The sequence below is a fragment of the Numenius arquata genome, chromosome 5, assembly GCF_964106895.1.
Source record: "Numenius arquata chromosome 5, bNumArq3.hap1.1, whole genome shotgun sequence".
Taxonomy (NCBI): Eukaryota; Metazoa; Chordata; class Aves; order Charadriiformes; family Scolopacidae; genus Numenius; species Numenius arquata.
This window is the reverse complement of record NC_133580.1, coordinates 21,558,432-21,573,477: the sequence shown is the minus strand read 5'-3', so window position 1 is coordinate 21,573,477 and position 15,046 is coordinate 21,558,432. Positions and strand designations below refer to the sequence as shown.

Below are 15,046 nucleotides of genomic sequence, written 5' to 3'. Positions count from 1 at the left end.
TTCTCCCTTGTCCTGTTATCAGAAACAGCCTGCTCCAAAGTCAGATTAAAATGCCTCCAATGTTTTCCTGGGCTCGTTGAGGACTTGAATTGCAACAACCAGCCTTGCAAGTGGCAGCAGGTAGGGAAGACCCCTGTAGGCTACAGAAAGCTCAGGGCTTCTCGGCTGTCCTTGGGATGATGTTGTAAGAGCAATCCATCGAACACAGGCGGTACAGCAGTCACAGGCAGAGTTAGCATCCCACCGGTGCACGCAACGGCTTTCCTGCTGGGGATCTGAAACGGGCACAGACTGTTATTCCCAACACCGAGACACAGCTGGGGACATGCTACAGCGTCGCCATCACACATCGCCGCATCCCAGTGGCAATGCAGGAAGCACTTGCTTTCCATAGTTTTCTTGTTTGAAATTCATGGATGAATACATTTGAAAGGCAGATACAAAACAAAGATGAAGAAGCGTGTGTCTCAGACTCTATGTGTTCAGCTACCAAGTAAGTGTTAGTTCATCTCTAGGGGCAACATCAAGGTATTTCTTTAGCCAGTTCTCCCTCATCAGTGACACCTTAAAAGGCATATTAGAAAAACTACCCACTTGCTTACACTACATGGCCATAAGGAAAAGGTAATAGTTCTCAGTACCAGGGAATCAGTTCTCTCTAAGTGACCCTTCAGACCTGAAGAAAATGTCATCACTACCAAAAATTTGGATATGGGCAAATTCATCCGCTGCGTCTGCTTTCCCCACATTCATTGACATGGATGCAAACAACTGAGACGGGAGGACAAAGAGAGTGAGGCTTCAGCCCATAAAAATGGCAGTTCTTTACGACAACCAGTATAAATCTCTGCTGCCTGCCTGGTTTGGGGCAAGATAATGGGATTATTTATGCTGCTGCGCATGCAAGTAATTTTGCTGCATTTAACTGAAGCAGTCTGGGCTCATATGAGCAGGGTTTGGGTCTCTGCTGTGAGTTTATGAGTTGTTGTGAGGCACTTCACATCAGATACAACCACACTTACAAGATTGTTTCCTGAAATAAACTGTTGTTTGGTGCCCAGTCTTAGAGCATCTATTAATGTTTGGCTTTTAGTATTTAACATGTTGTTTTATTTATAACTGGAGTCTGAGACACCCACATAAAAGCACATTGCATGGATGAGCTGCCTTGGTGCTTACCTTTTCTTGCACTGGCCAATCAACATAAATATTAGGAGGCTACTTGACAAACTCAGAATGACTGGAATGAGGATAAGTAGCTGCTTGTCCTCTTTTCTGGCCACTGCAAAGATAAATGGCAGCAAATAAGAAAACCCTTTCTTCCAGAACAAGTCATTATTACCTCTTATGAAGCTTGGGCTCAGATGCAAACTTAGTGTCTCCACATTTGTTACCCTACACATATTTATTTATGTATTCCAGATATATGCCAGGTACGTGTTACTGTATAGGGTAACATACTCCTTCAGGGTAACATACATCCTGCATATAGATGTAGCCACCTCTATGTGCCTCTTCTCTGCTTGCTGCATCTCGCAGCACAGCCAGTGCCCTATAGATCCTGTGGGGTGCAAAGGAGCTGATCCGTGGTGCGGGGCAGCTGGGAGGGTGCCCTGTGAGAGACTCCGAGCACCACGTGCCCTCTCTCCCAAAGCCAAATCTCCTCCATCACAGACGTGCAGCGGGGAAAGGTACTGGTGCAGAAGCGTTAATATTTTGGGGCTTGCCTGTGAAGTGCACTGGAGGTACAAAGCTGTAGGGATGGCTGTGCTGGCGTAGGGTAAGGGTTTGACTAAACCAGGATCCCACCTCCAAGTGCTGGATGCCAGCAGATGCCCGTGGCAGCCATCAATGCTTGGTCCCAAACAGGATTTATAAAGGATGTAAAAGAAATGCTGGTTACTTTGGGTTCCATACCAGAGAAACACTCCTGCGTCCATTCACTCCAAAAGCCCTGGTCAGCACAGAAAATATTTGTTCTCCCCCTGACACGAACACAGGAAATGTGGCTTTTATTCGCTCTGGAAATTGTTAAAGCGGTCTCCATTTGGGTTGACACAGACTGAGAAACAAAACAGAGAGGACAGATGTCAAGGGATGATGTGCCACCACCAGTAGCTCTCTGGCATGGTCTGATGTTTCTGAATATACCCTCCAGGCTCTGCAAACCCTTGGGTTACGTTTTGCCAGTTTTATATGATTTCATAATAGTTTTGGACCAGCTAATGACAATAAGATATTATAGAAATTAATCTACTGAAAATACATATATTGGGGTGGGGTGGTGGAATCATGTACGTTGGCATTGATGCCTGTTAATTTATGGAATCTTTCATTAAATTAGCTAAGAAGACTCGTGTAGAATATGGCAATTAAAGAAAAAATATCCTTTGGTTGTCCCCTATGATTAATTACATCTTGCCATTTTTGCTACCAAAACTGTGCCTGGCTATCACATAAGGAGGAAGCACCGTGCACAGAAGACGTGCTGTGTCCCAGGCCACTTCCTCAGAGAGATCAGAATTATAGTTTCACTTGAATGAGTGAAGTTGAACTTGAACTTCAACAAGTTGTGCTGCCATATTCAGGAAAGCAAGCCACAACAACCTTTAAGTTTCTGTGATAGCAGCTTCCTGAGGTAACAGGCAGGAGGCTCAGGGACTTGCACTGGGATCTGCTGCAGCTAAAGCCAACGTTGCCGCCGCAGTCGGGGTGTTGGGTAGGAACACGTGGCATGGCACAGCCCGGCAGCATTGTCCACCAGCAAATCATAGAATGGTTTAGGTTGAAAAGGACCGTAAAACTCATCTCATTCCATCCCCCCTGCCCTGGGCAGGGACTCCTCCCACCAGACCAGGTTGCTCAAAGCCCCGTCCAGCCTGGCCTTGAACCCCTCCAGGGATGGGGCAGCCACAGCTTCTCTGGGCAACCTGGGCCAGGGTCTCAGCACCCTCACAGCAAAGAATTTCTTCCCCAGATCTCACCTAAATCTTCCCTCTTTCAGTGTCAAACCCTTCCCCCTCGTCCTAGGGCTCCTCTCCCTGATCCAGAGTCCCTCCCCATCTCTCCTGGAGCCCCTTTTAGGGACTGGAAGGGGCTCTAAGGTCTCCCCGGAGCCTTCTCTTCTCCAGGCTGAACCCCCCCAACTCTCTCAGCCTGTCCTCACAGCAGAGGGGCTCCAGCCCTCCCAGCATCTCCATGGCCTCCTCTGGCCCCGCTCCAACAGGTCCATGTCCTTCTGATGTTGGTGGCCCCAGAGCTGGATGCGGCACTGGGGGGGGTGTCTCCCCAGAGGGGAGCAGAGGGGCAGAATCCCCCCCACCTCGACCACACAGGGGGTAGCACACACCCGGTTGGCAGCAGGGTGCGCACTCCGATGAGCCGGTGTGCCTCCCCGCTGCTGGCCATCAGACCGGGATCCCCCCCGTCCCCTCCCCACAGCACAGTGTGTGTTGTCCCTACCGCCCAGGCGGCCTCGGCCTCCCCCTCCTCCTGGGCCAGCTGGACCTCATACTCCAGGCACTGGGGCGGCGTCTCCCCTCCCGGCGGACTCCAGGCCACCCGGAGCTCCTCCACCGCAGACACGGAGACCACCAGCTGCTTTGGGGGCGAGGGCTTCGCTGGGTGGGGATAAAACAGAGAAGGTCAAGAGGTGCGATCAAATGGCTCCTGGGGGAAAAGCGTCAGTTAATGACTGCCCACCTCTGCCCCCGCTTCCCTGCTTGACCCTTCTGAGCTCCTGTTGCTCTTGGCCGTGAGGCTGCAGGGTGTCACTGGGGCTGGAGTGGTGTGTTTATTGTATTTTGACTCCTGGGCTGGGTCCCTGCTCTGTGTTGGGGGGTTTGAGAGCCAGGGGGGTGAGCTGGGCATGTTCGGCTGGCCCTCCCCATGCTGCGAGGGCAGCCCCGGACCGGCTGTGAGACACCGTAGCAGCCTCCGCCGGACACTCTGCATCCCGGGAGAGGCTCAGGTTTATGTCAGATGCCCAAAGCCACACACAAAGCACACGGCAGCACTAATTGAATCCAGAAATCCCGCTTGTTAGCCCAGTGGCTCAACTGGAGGACTAGCTATTTATCCCCCTGACATTTCCACGTGGGTAAATGCATCAGCGTGGTAAGTGCCCAGAATAAAGAGTGAGCACATGCAGTGGGTTATACATCACGCTGTGCTTTGCCTTCCTTCTGATGGGTGTGAAATCCACCTTTGCTCTGGCAGACCCCATCACACCTTGCACTCCATTCTCCCCAGCCCTGAGCTTGGTTTGACCAGCACAGCCCAAAAACCTCCCAAAGACCTCGTGCAGGAGCGGAGCCGCGGTGTCAGTTCCAGCAGCAGTAAAATGGAGCCACCTCTGCGGCGGTGCTGCTAGAGCCAAAAACCCCTCAGCTGCCCTGCCATCTGCCCAGCGGACTCTTGGTGTCCCGGGTTGTCCAGCTGCTGAGCGCAGCACTTGGGAGGCACCCACCGACCCCCTCAAGGTGGGCCCTGGGTGGTCTTGCTCACCTGCAAGCGCTGCTGGAAACCCAAGTCCTGTGTGGCACATGCCACAGCCCCTCCTTCTGGGGCAAAGCCACCCAGACACGTTACAGCCACCCATCTACAAGAGCACACATTTTTTTGAGCCGCTCTTCCCCCCCTCCACCCTCCTACCCCCTCGTGCAAGATGTGAGCGCCTTGGGTGCGTGGTCCCCAGAGCCCTCCGCTTTCCTGCCAGCCTTACCGAGGTTGTGGAGGCGGAGGGTGACGTACAGCGGCCGCAGCAGGGTGGCTGCCACAGAGCCGTTGACACAGATGCTCAGATCCTTATATTCTGCCTGGTTCAGGTTTTGCAGCATGCAGCCGATGTTTATACCCTGATCCTGAATATAGTCGTCGCACTGCATGGCCTGGTCCAGCCCCTCGTACCTAGCGGAAAGCAGAAAGGGAAAAAAAAAAAACCCAAACCAACAAACCATAGGGCAACGAAGATGATTCAAGGATTGGAGCATCTCCCTTATGAGGAAAGGCTGAGAGAGCTGGGACTCTTTAGCCTGGAGAAGAGAAGGCTGAGGGGAGACCTTATTAATGCTTATAAGTATCTAAAGGGTGGGTTGAAGGAGGAGGGAGCCAGACTCTTTTCAGTGGTTCCCAGTGACAGGATGAGGGGCAACGGGCACAAGCTGGAACATAGGAGGTTCCACTCAAATATGAGAAGAAACTTCTTTCCGGTGAGGGTGGCAGAGCCCTGGAACAGGCTGCCCAGGGAGGTCGTGGAGTCCCCTTCTTTGGAGATCTTCAAGATCCGCCTGGATGCAGTCCTGAGTGATGTGCTCTGGGCAATCCTGCTTCAGCAGGGGAGTTGGACTAGATGATCTTTATGGTCCCTTCCAACTCTAAAAATTCAGTGAAACCCAGAGCAATGGCAGTTACTACTTGGGTAAAGCCTTTTTTTTTAAGACTGGACCTAAGTCTGGAGTATCGCCTGTATCGTTCCCGCCATTTGCCTTTTGCAAGTGAGCCAAAGCCCAGAGTCACCTGGACTCCTGCGATGGGAAAAGTGTGGGGAGGAGGAAAAAAAACAAGTTAACACACATAGGTGGCTTCCCAGGCTGGTTTGTGGGCTGTGACAGCCTCTGCCCAAGCCCGTTCCTGGAGCACAAGAGGCCTCACAAGGTGCCACTGTGTGAGGGGAGCCTGGGCAGGATCTGGCCCTGACTCACAGAGGCACCCATCCTTCCATGGGGCACTTAAGGCACCGTCAGCCACCAACTCTGGAACTGCAGAAAGGTCCCTTCCCAAGCCAAAATGAAGTGGTTTGTGGCAGGTGACATGTGCCATGAATGTAATGAGTGTTAACGAGCTGCTACTGTCGTTGCGGGTAAGTCCCATGCATCTACGTGGGCACGTAATGGAAACCAAGGGGTGGGAGTGAGGAAGGAGTTTGTTGATTATTAGCTGATCTGCAACCACAGACCCGTCCTCTCGTACTGCCTCCTGGTTTTGGGGGCCATTCCCCAAAACTTAGCTGCTGGATATTTCCCATTCCGGAAATACTAAGAGGTGTTTCATATCACCTTTTAAGGCTCCTGCTGGGCTCCTGCCTCTATGCTCTACACCTAATGACAGTCTCCCTGCACAGCACATTATGTTTTGGGGAAAAACTTCATGGGGTAGTGCTATAAAAATTAACTCCCAGAGATCAAAGGATACCCTGGCTGTGTTCCCACCCACTCTCGTCATACAGTGGGACCCAGATCCAAATGCTTGGTTTTGCTACAGGCAGTTAAATAAGAGTGGGTTTGTTGTTTGTTTTGGTTTTTGGTTGGGTTTTTTTTTGTGTTTTTGTTGTTGTTGTTGTTGGGTTTTGTTGGTTTTTTTGTTTGGGTTTTTTTTTTTTTGTGGATTTTTTTTTTTTTTTGGAACGAATCATGAGTTTCCATGGTTTCTGTCAAGCAGAACTCTGTAGTTAGCCATGCGGTTTTAAATCAGTGTTTCTGCTTTGAAGACTATTTCCAAGAGCTACGTGGAAACTATTTTTAAAAAGCGGCTATGGTTTTCTACACATAGCCCAAAGGCATGAGACCCAACGATTTCCAACTAGTCATTCTTACTATAGTATCAGAGGAATTGAAGCACAAATACAGCATTGCCTTTGTCGAAAAACACTAAGTCTCACTTTGTTTTTCTTGTGGAACAGAATCATTACACAGCAGTAGAAAAGAAACAGTAGAAACTGGGAAACGTGCATTATTACAACCTCTTGGCAGCATGGTTCCTTGTATGAGATGTGCTAAGGCTAGGAAAATATATTTGAAGAGTAGAACTGTTAGTTGCCAAGAAGCCCTGCTCTTTGTATAGGGTTCACTGAGCTTGGTAACCCCCTGCCAAATCCTATCCGATAGAGATATATGCTCTGTGATCAAGGGAAATGCGCAGCCAGAGTAATCCAGGTGCGATCACCAAAGAGAAAGCACAAGGCTTTGTGACAGCCACCGTGCAGAAGCACGTCATGGGAGTGGGAAAGGGAAAGGAGAAAGGGAGAAGGTAATCTCTGTAGAAGGTCAGCACAAGCCTGATTTTAAGGAAGAAAGCAGGGATTTGGTATTTCCAGGGCACATGTTGCTTGGAGTGTTATTTCTGCTCTTTCTGGGTGAATCGTGTAATAGCACTGCCAGCCATAAAAGCATATTTTCTGCGGCATTTTAGTACCCTGAGAGGCTCGCTTGGTTGCTGGCTGGCTGGTTTTCTGTTTTGCTGATACATACCAATAATATAGTCCATAATGTACGCCCCGAGGAGCGAGGAGACCTGGTTGCCAAGTGCACTTGAGGTATTCCCAGTCATGATAGATGCAGTGGAAATTCTGAACCTCTGATTCCAGTTTCCCTGTCAAATGAGAAGGAAATAACCGCTATTTAGCAACATAGCAGTCAGGCCCAGCAGAAATATTATTTTATGTCTTTGAACAATTGTGTGCTGCAGGGGAAAGACAAAAAAGGAAAAGGCCAATCATCGTTATTAGATGGTTTTGCTGCCAAGTGCTGTTTCCTATACAAGCCAGTCCGCTGTACTTAGAGCAGAAAGATGCACAACTGACCTTTTCATTCAGCAGCGAAGCTCATGCTGGGCAACCCTGCAGAGCTGGGGTACGGGCAGAGGGAATGAGCCCCACGTATCCAGTAACCACAGCCGCAGCCAGTGGAAGCAGAGATGCTCTGCTGTCTTACACCTCAGCAAGCCCTGCAATGGCTCATCCATCCAGCAACCCTCAGGCCAGCAGTGGTTCAATGCAACAGGCTCATGCAAAGTGCGAAACCGCAGCAGGTACGGAAGGCTGCTCCTAACCTGGCAATGGGACCTGAAAGGTAGCATAAATCCAGTCACTTTGCACCTCCACATCATCGGTACATGTTCCTTCGAGCAGTGTCTGGACCCTCACTTCAGCAGTCCTGCTGAGGTCAAATCCGACTCTGAATTTTAGCTTCCTAGTAAAAATAACCTGGTTGAAAGACAGACTTTATAAGCACCTCTTTTGTCGCTAAGTGGGTTGCAGAGTTAGCTACCATCACTCCTGCTCTAGCTCCCAGCAGGCTCATTGGTGAGCTGTAACGTTTCTTTACGTCTCTGTCCTGCCCAGTGCCTCTCCAGCACTCCTGTCCCACCTGCTCTGCCCGGTCTCCCTGTCCCTCCACCCCGCAGCACACCAGCAACCACAAGACAGATTCAAGGGATTCCCCACCAGCCGGTAGCACCAGGGAGGCTCTAATGAGGATACTGCCATAAATCCAGAGAAAAGGCACTTGTTCCTGATGCGATTATCTCAGAAACAGGAGGAACAATGAGTCTTCTTGATGGTTCCCATGGGAAGCACAACCCCTGCGAGGACGGGGTGGCAGCCAGGCAGCAGTGAGGGCTCACCCCTGCGTGCGATGATTGGCCTTAGCCCTTTGCAGCTACTTTTGAGCACACTCCTCTGAAGGTTTTTCTTTTTATTTTTTTCTCCTCAGACTTACTCCCCCTTACTTTACGCAAGCGAAAAATAAGTTGGCAAGAGTTACAACAAATGATGTGAGAGAGAAGGTGTTGCTTTAACCCAATCAGGACAGAATTATGCATGCAGCGGGAACTGCAACGGCACAGCCCGCAGTCAGGCTCTTTGTCAGCAGCCCCAGAGGGGAAGAGCTGTGTTGAGCTCATAGAATCATGGAATCATTTTGGTTGGAAAAACCATTAAGATCATCAAGTCCATCCATCAACCCAGTGCAGCCAAGTTACAACTGACCCACGTCCCTCAGCAGCACGTTTGCCCCCACCTCCGGGGATGGTGACTCCACCACCTCCCTGGGCAGCTTGTTCCAGTGCTGTTCCATCTGTTTCTAATAGATGTTGATGACTTCCTTCTGCTAATGTCCCATAGATTGTTTTCAGACTCTCTTCTTCGTGACCTTATCTGAGGTCATGGTTTTGGCAAGGTACGAGGGGCGATTTTTTTTCCTACTTTTTGGATCTGCCTTGTATAAGACACTTTTATTACTTGTGATTTAGGGAATTCTGATGTGTTTTTTAAAACTACTTTTCTTTTTTTTTTTTTTTGTCCTTTGTGCTTTTGAAATGCTTGTTGAAATGATCGCAGAAGAATCTGCACAGCTGCACGCTGTTGCGTGGCTGGGAGTGTGACGTCCATCGTGACCGATGGCAGGTCGAAGAGCCCCTTTCCACGCCCTTGCCATTGCAACCGTGGCTGAGATGGGGTGGGAGGCACTGTGCTCTTCCACCTCTGTGGGCTTTCCCAGCATGGCTGGGCTGAACCCCGTCGGCATGGTGGCTGAGCCTGGCAGCCTTGGCTTTGATGGATGACCAGCTCATGCAGGACGTGCAGAAAGCGTTCAGAGCAGGAGGTTGGGCTCCACAGCACCACTAACCCGACGTGACTGCTCCTTCTTTCTCAAGCTGGCAAGCCCTCTAGCACTCCTCTAGCACTCTAGCTTTAGGACTGTGAAAAAGAAATATCTCTCTTTTGACACCAGGTTGTATTTTGGGTTGTTGGGGGACATCCTCAGGGTATTTTTCATGTGTTCCTCTGTACCTCGCACCAACCAAACAGCCTACCGCTGGGTTTCTCCTCTCCCCACGCCATTTACCTTCCTAACCTGCAGCAGCTTTCATCTTCTAAGCAGTCCCAAAAAAGACTCCTCCAACCCTTCCTGTGCTGTGCTGTCCTGTCTGCCATTGCCCTGCTACACACCAAGGAGAGAAGACTGGCAATTTTATCATAGAACTGAGATAGAATCAACCATATATAAAAGACAAAAGTAAACGGTAACTGGAAACACCCTTTTGGACAAAGGTAATGTTAGAGCATTAGGATAATTAATGAAATATGATCTTTTATTTATTCACCACTTTCCATCCTGTTGATTTGGAGTTTCAGTTCAAGCACCGTAAAGCCTTTCTGAGAAGTGCAGTGCCTTTTGCAATGAGAAATGCAACCAGATATTATTGGACTATTTTTGGCAGCAAGCATCACACGCTCTGACAGAAATAGCCCCTTCTCTGACTGCTGTTGCTGTTATATTTCGAAACACATTCCCATCTGGCAAAAGATTCCTACCACTGGAACAGTCTGGCTTTTTGAGGGAAAGCTGGAACCGCTTTGGTATCACTCCTCCTTGAAATGCAAACATAAAACCCATGCAGGAACCAAAGGCAGAACAATAGCCTGGATTTAAGAGGATTAAACCGTGCTTTGTCTTACCTTCCAGTCCCTATCACCAGTGCTGCGGTATTCAAACTTGTATTTCACTGTGCATTCATTGAAGGTTTGTACATCGGGTGGAGGTTTCCACTCTATATCGAGAGCACCTAAGAGTCCGGGATCCGTGATCTGGAGGTCTTGCGGGGGAGCAACTAAATTGAAAATAAAGCCGGGGGCGGGGGGGGGGGGGGGGAGGGAGCAGAGTGTGGATGTAAAGAAAACAAACACACAAAAAAGTCGTGAAATTTGATGAGGTGAGAGTTGCTGGACGTGGAGGGAAGCGCTGCTGGTCCAGGTCCAGCCCTGGCTCTTTAACAGCCTGTTCTCAACAGACACACACAAGCTCTGCTCTTGCCCTCCCCTCAAAAAAAACCGTTTTTTTGCTGATGCTCAGAGAAAACCCTCAAGGAAAAGGCACAAAGAATGCCACAGCTTTGACACTCTTTTTCAAGACGTTTTCAGCAAAACTACTGTCCTGGGATGACCTTTAAGACCTATATTTGCTTTCTTTTAACTCATGATGTTTACTGACTGTCAGGACATGTCTCTTTGCAAACATTGTGTTCAGCACCTCCGCCAACATAGGATGACAGATCACAGCATGCTGTCAGGGAAATTTACGTTCCTCAACCGTAACAGACACAAATCACCTGTATTGCTTTAAATAATACTTTCAAGTATACCATAGATTAATGAAAAAAAAACAAGACAAAGAACATATAGAAGCAGAAAAGCAGAGAGTTAAAATCATTCTTATTTTGGACATCTATCAGCTATACAAAAATGTGCTTTTACATTTCATCTGGCTTTTATTAAGCTATTGTAAGGTGCTGATATATGTTAATATTATATGGTAATATATTAGCGTATATTATGGATGAATTCTGTACTAAGACATGCTTCCTAAAAGCCCAGCTCTGTATGCAGCTGTCAGTCACACGACAAAAACTGTTTGGCTATTCAGTTTTATTAGTTCAAAGTAAGTCAATTTTTGTATCATCTAAGGTCATTTTTCTCCACTGTCTAGAGGCGATGTTACCCATCTGGGTCTCTACATCACTGCATGATACATGTTTTTCATGTTTTTCATCTCCTGGCGGTGTCAGTCCAGCGTCACCACCACTTCCCTGATTGAGTCTGGCCTCCAGGTCACTGGCTTCTCTGCCACCTTTTTCATGTCTTCATCAGGATTTACACCGGTTTTTCCCTTTATTTTTTTAATAAATCCATCACGAAAGCAGACCCTGAGAATATCTTTCAGTGGAAGACTGATATAAATCGAACTTTAATGTGCTCCTTGGAGAGGTCACAAAGAATGTCAGTGGAGGGTTTATTTCTTCTAAGGAAATTCTCCCAAATGAAACACACTGCAGGCAGTAGTCTTAAGATCCCACTTTTTCCATTGTGCAAAGCTCCATGAGAGATTTGTTGTTACATTAGATGGCAAAGTAGGATATCGTGGCAATGTATTTAGGGAGGTGCCGGGCAAGGAACAATAGTCTATAATAATCTGGGGTAAAATTAGATTTTATGTATTTTTCTATGTAATGAATAAAGCACTTTCCCTCCCACCAGCTGTGAGTCCCAGGAGTGCAGCCTGAGCTCAGAGGAGGGTGGTGAGTTTGCTCCAGCTCCGGGGGCGCAACGGGGCATGGCCCTGCCAGAAGAGAAGATGGTCTCCTGCCTGGAGAAGAAAAGGCTCCGGGGAGAGCTTGGACCCCCTTCCAGTCCCTAAAGGGGATCCAGGAAAGCTGGGAAGCAATAAGATGCTAAGTAATGGTTTTAAACTGAAAGAGGGGAGATCTAGATTAGATGAGGAAGAAGTTTTTCACCATGAGGGTGGTGAGACCCTGGCCCAGGTTGCCCAGAGAAGCTGTGGCTGCCCCATCCCTGGAGGGGTTCAAGGCCAGGTTGGACGGGGCTCTGAGCAACCTGGTGTGGTGGGAAGTTGTCGGGTTGGAACTTGATGATTTTTAATGCTCTTTCCAACCCAAACCATTCTATGATTCTGTGATTCTATGATCAGAGGTGGGAGAGGGGGGGGGAGATGAGGGCATCTCACCCACCTCCTGGGTCTTCACAAACAGGCTAGCGCTCTGGGAAAGGGAAAAGCAGAGCAGGGGGACAGCAAGCCTGAACAGCGTTTGAAGAGCTGCAGCTGCTAAAAAAATGAATGAGTGGCTCATCCAGAATGGCCATTTATAGCTGCGCCAAGGAGGGAGGGGAAGGCGAAGGGATGTTCCTGCAGCTGCCAGCTCAGGCTGAGCCCGCCGGGCCGGCACCAGGGAGGGCTTCCACACCATCAGCCCACCGAGTCCCGGGGTCGAACCCTGCCGGGGTGGCTGGTGTGTGTGGTTCCCGCAGCAGGAGGAGATCTGCTGGCAGGAGATCCGCTCCCCCACGCCCGGGAATCTCCTGCTGAGGAGATAAATGCCAAGCCTCACAGCCAGGAGAAGAAGGAAGAGAGAGCTGCTAGGCTTTGTCATGAGCCTGGTGATAAACTTTCAAGAGAGGATTAGATTGGTCAAAAACAGAATGTCTGACTGGGAACGATAATGCTCTGAAATGTGTTTCCATCCTGAGCTTGAATAAAACAATTGCAACTGTAAACAGCAGTTCTTGCAAAATAAACATTGACTGGATTTCAGAGGGGATGGAAAAGCTTCTTTTTGGGATATGGTGTGCAATCTGGGATTTGATTATTTTTTTAAATGTCAGCAGTGCCTCTTGTAGTTTCTTGTTTTCACAGTATTACATGACAAACCAGTCTCCCTCACGTTGTTCACACAGAACGCAGGACCATAAATACCCTATTTCATTATCTGCTCTTGAAGGACAGCTGCCCCTGAATGTTTCTTGGGAAAAAAAATCAAACAAACCCAACAGCTCTTCTGCCTGATCCGCGTGGCGGTGAGTCGGGTGCGATGTGCCGGCGAGCTGGACGCAGGTCTCCCGGTGCCCTGCTCCCTGGCTCCACCACCACAGCATCGCGGGTGAACCTCCTCCTCCTCCCCGTTGCCTTCCGCCGCCGCGCTGGGATGGAGGTGATGCAAGCGGCAGCAGGTTTTGCAATTTTCTGCCTATTTGGCCAGTGGAAAAAAAAATGGCAGCCTGCCAGATGCTCCCGACGTCTTCTTGCGTCTGCGCGTCTCCGCGCCGGTCAGAGAGGTGCAGGCGGCTCCTGTCTTTTGCGAAGCCTGTTCCAAGGGCAGTGATGCTTTGCCTGGCGTCGCAGCCGCCTGTTCGCTGGCTGGCGGGACAGGGAGGTCTCGGTGGCCACTTTGTCACCTCTCTGCTGTGCCCCGGCTGCAGCGGGGAGGCCAGACCTGGTCGCCGTCCCGCTGAAGAAGGAGAGGTTTTGGGTGCAAAGCCCCAGCTACTGGAGGCCGAAAGAGCTGGGCTGCAGCAAAGAGGTACCCGAGGGGTTGAAGCAAAGCGTGCCATTGCTATGGACGATAGCTTGCAGAGCAGCTTTTTTTTTTAGAAAAAAGTATTATTCCCCAATTATGAATAAGCCTTGTGTTTCTTACACCTCGCACAGTCCATCTGGCTGGGACCACACTCAGGAGCGTTTATATATCCAAATGGTGTTTATATTTGATAACTCTATATCAAACATAATATTCACTGTACACCAAAGGCAATTTCTGCTCCTTTTGAAATTATTCAGAAAAATAGCCACTGAACACGATATATTTACATAACTGAGTACAGGTTTATAAACCAGCCACTTGCTGTAACACACACACAAGAAAAGCATCAGTTGAAGGATTAACTTCATAAAGGGCCGGAGTTAATGTGAAGCAACACGAACGGCACGCCGGGCTTTACCTGTGGTGTGGGAGGAGGAGGAGGAGGAGGAGGAGGAGACCAGGCAGCCCCACACCAGCGTGGCGGAGAGAGCGCGGAGCCACCCGAGAGCCATTCCGAGGTCAGCGGTTCCCACGGGAAGGTGTGCAGCCTCAGGGTAGTGGTCCTGCGGCACACGGGCGAGGAGGCTGGAGAAATAAAGGGGAGTAGAAAGGCTTCAGCACATCGGTGGGGTCCTGGCATTCCCCCAGCAGGATCAGCATTGACAACAGGCGCTTTTTTAACTCATTTACCAAGTCTGATTAATCATTTCCCAGAGGACCCGAACTTTGGGGGATGGCAACACATGGATGACTTTGGCTTCATTTGAAATAGTTTCTGGCTAGCTCAGCACATTCTCAGACGTCAGCCTGTGCTTCAGTCACCGAGCCGTCTGCCTCACATCTTCTGTGGAAATAGTGATGCAGCCGAGTGACTGACGCCCCTGCCGGAGGAAGTGCCTCGGACCAATGACATTTCCATCAAAAAAAAAAACCGAAACAGAATGCCTGAGCCCTGCCTTGTCCAATAAACAGACTCATCTTATATGCAACTATCACCAGTGCTTTTGGCTTTCCTGTTTCAGGATTTGGTGACTAAAAAGAAGAGGAAAAAAAAAAATGCAGAGAGAGAATTTCCTTTCTAATTCACCTCCAGCAAAAAAGAAATGGTAGGAATACTTGTGACAAATCTTCTTAGTTGTCAAGATTATTTTTTGAAGGGGACAAATTTCTCTTCCTGAGCAGGTCTGCTGAAGGGAAGAAGGGGACTGAGAGGGAGAGAGGAGCAGAGTTTCAGGGGGGATCTTCTCCTTCCTTCAGATTTCATGCTGAAGGCGAGTAGGAATCGCTGCCTACAGACACACCAGCCCAGCCTGCGTTCCTATGCCTGAAATCACATGGGTTACAGGTAAAAAGAATATATAAATATATTTTTTTCTTTAACTTTTACGTATAGATA

At 49.2% G+C, this 15,046-nt stretch overlaps 1 protein-coding gene across 1 annotated transcript; it reads right to left on the bottom strand.

Moving 5' to 3' along the window:
• Positions 1 to 232: 232 nt before the first annotated feature.
• On the bottom strand, positions 233 to 14,162 carry IL13RA2 (interleukin 13 receptor subunit alpha 2). The gene is made up of 9 exons (XM_074148095.1): positions 14,069 to 14,162; positions 10,238 to 10,389; positions 7,828 to 7,981; positions 7,248 to 7,368; positions 4,724 to 4,908; positions 3,463 to 3,620; positions 1,918 to 2,062; positions 1,180 to 1,282; positions 233 to 275 (listed from the first exon to the last, which is right to left on the bottom strand). Exons 1-9 carry the CDS (start codon positions 14,160 to 14,162, stop codon positions 233 to 235), a joined length of 1,155 nt encoding a protein of 384 aa, XP_074004196.1.
• Positions 14,163 to 15,046: the final 884 nt, after the last annotated feature.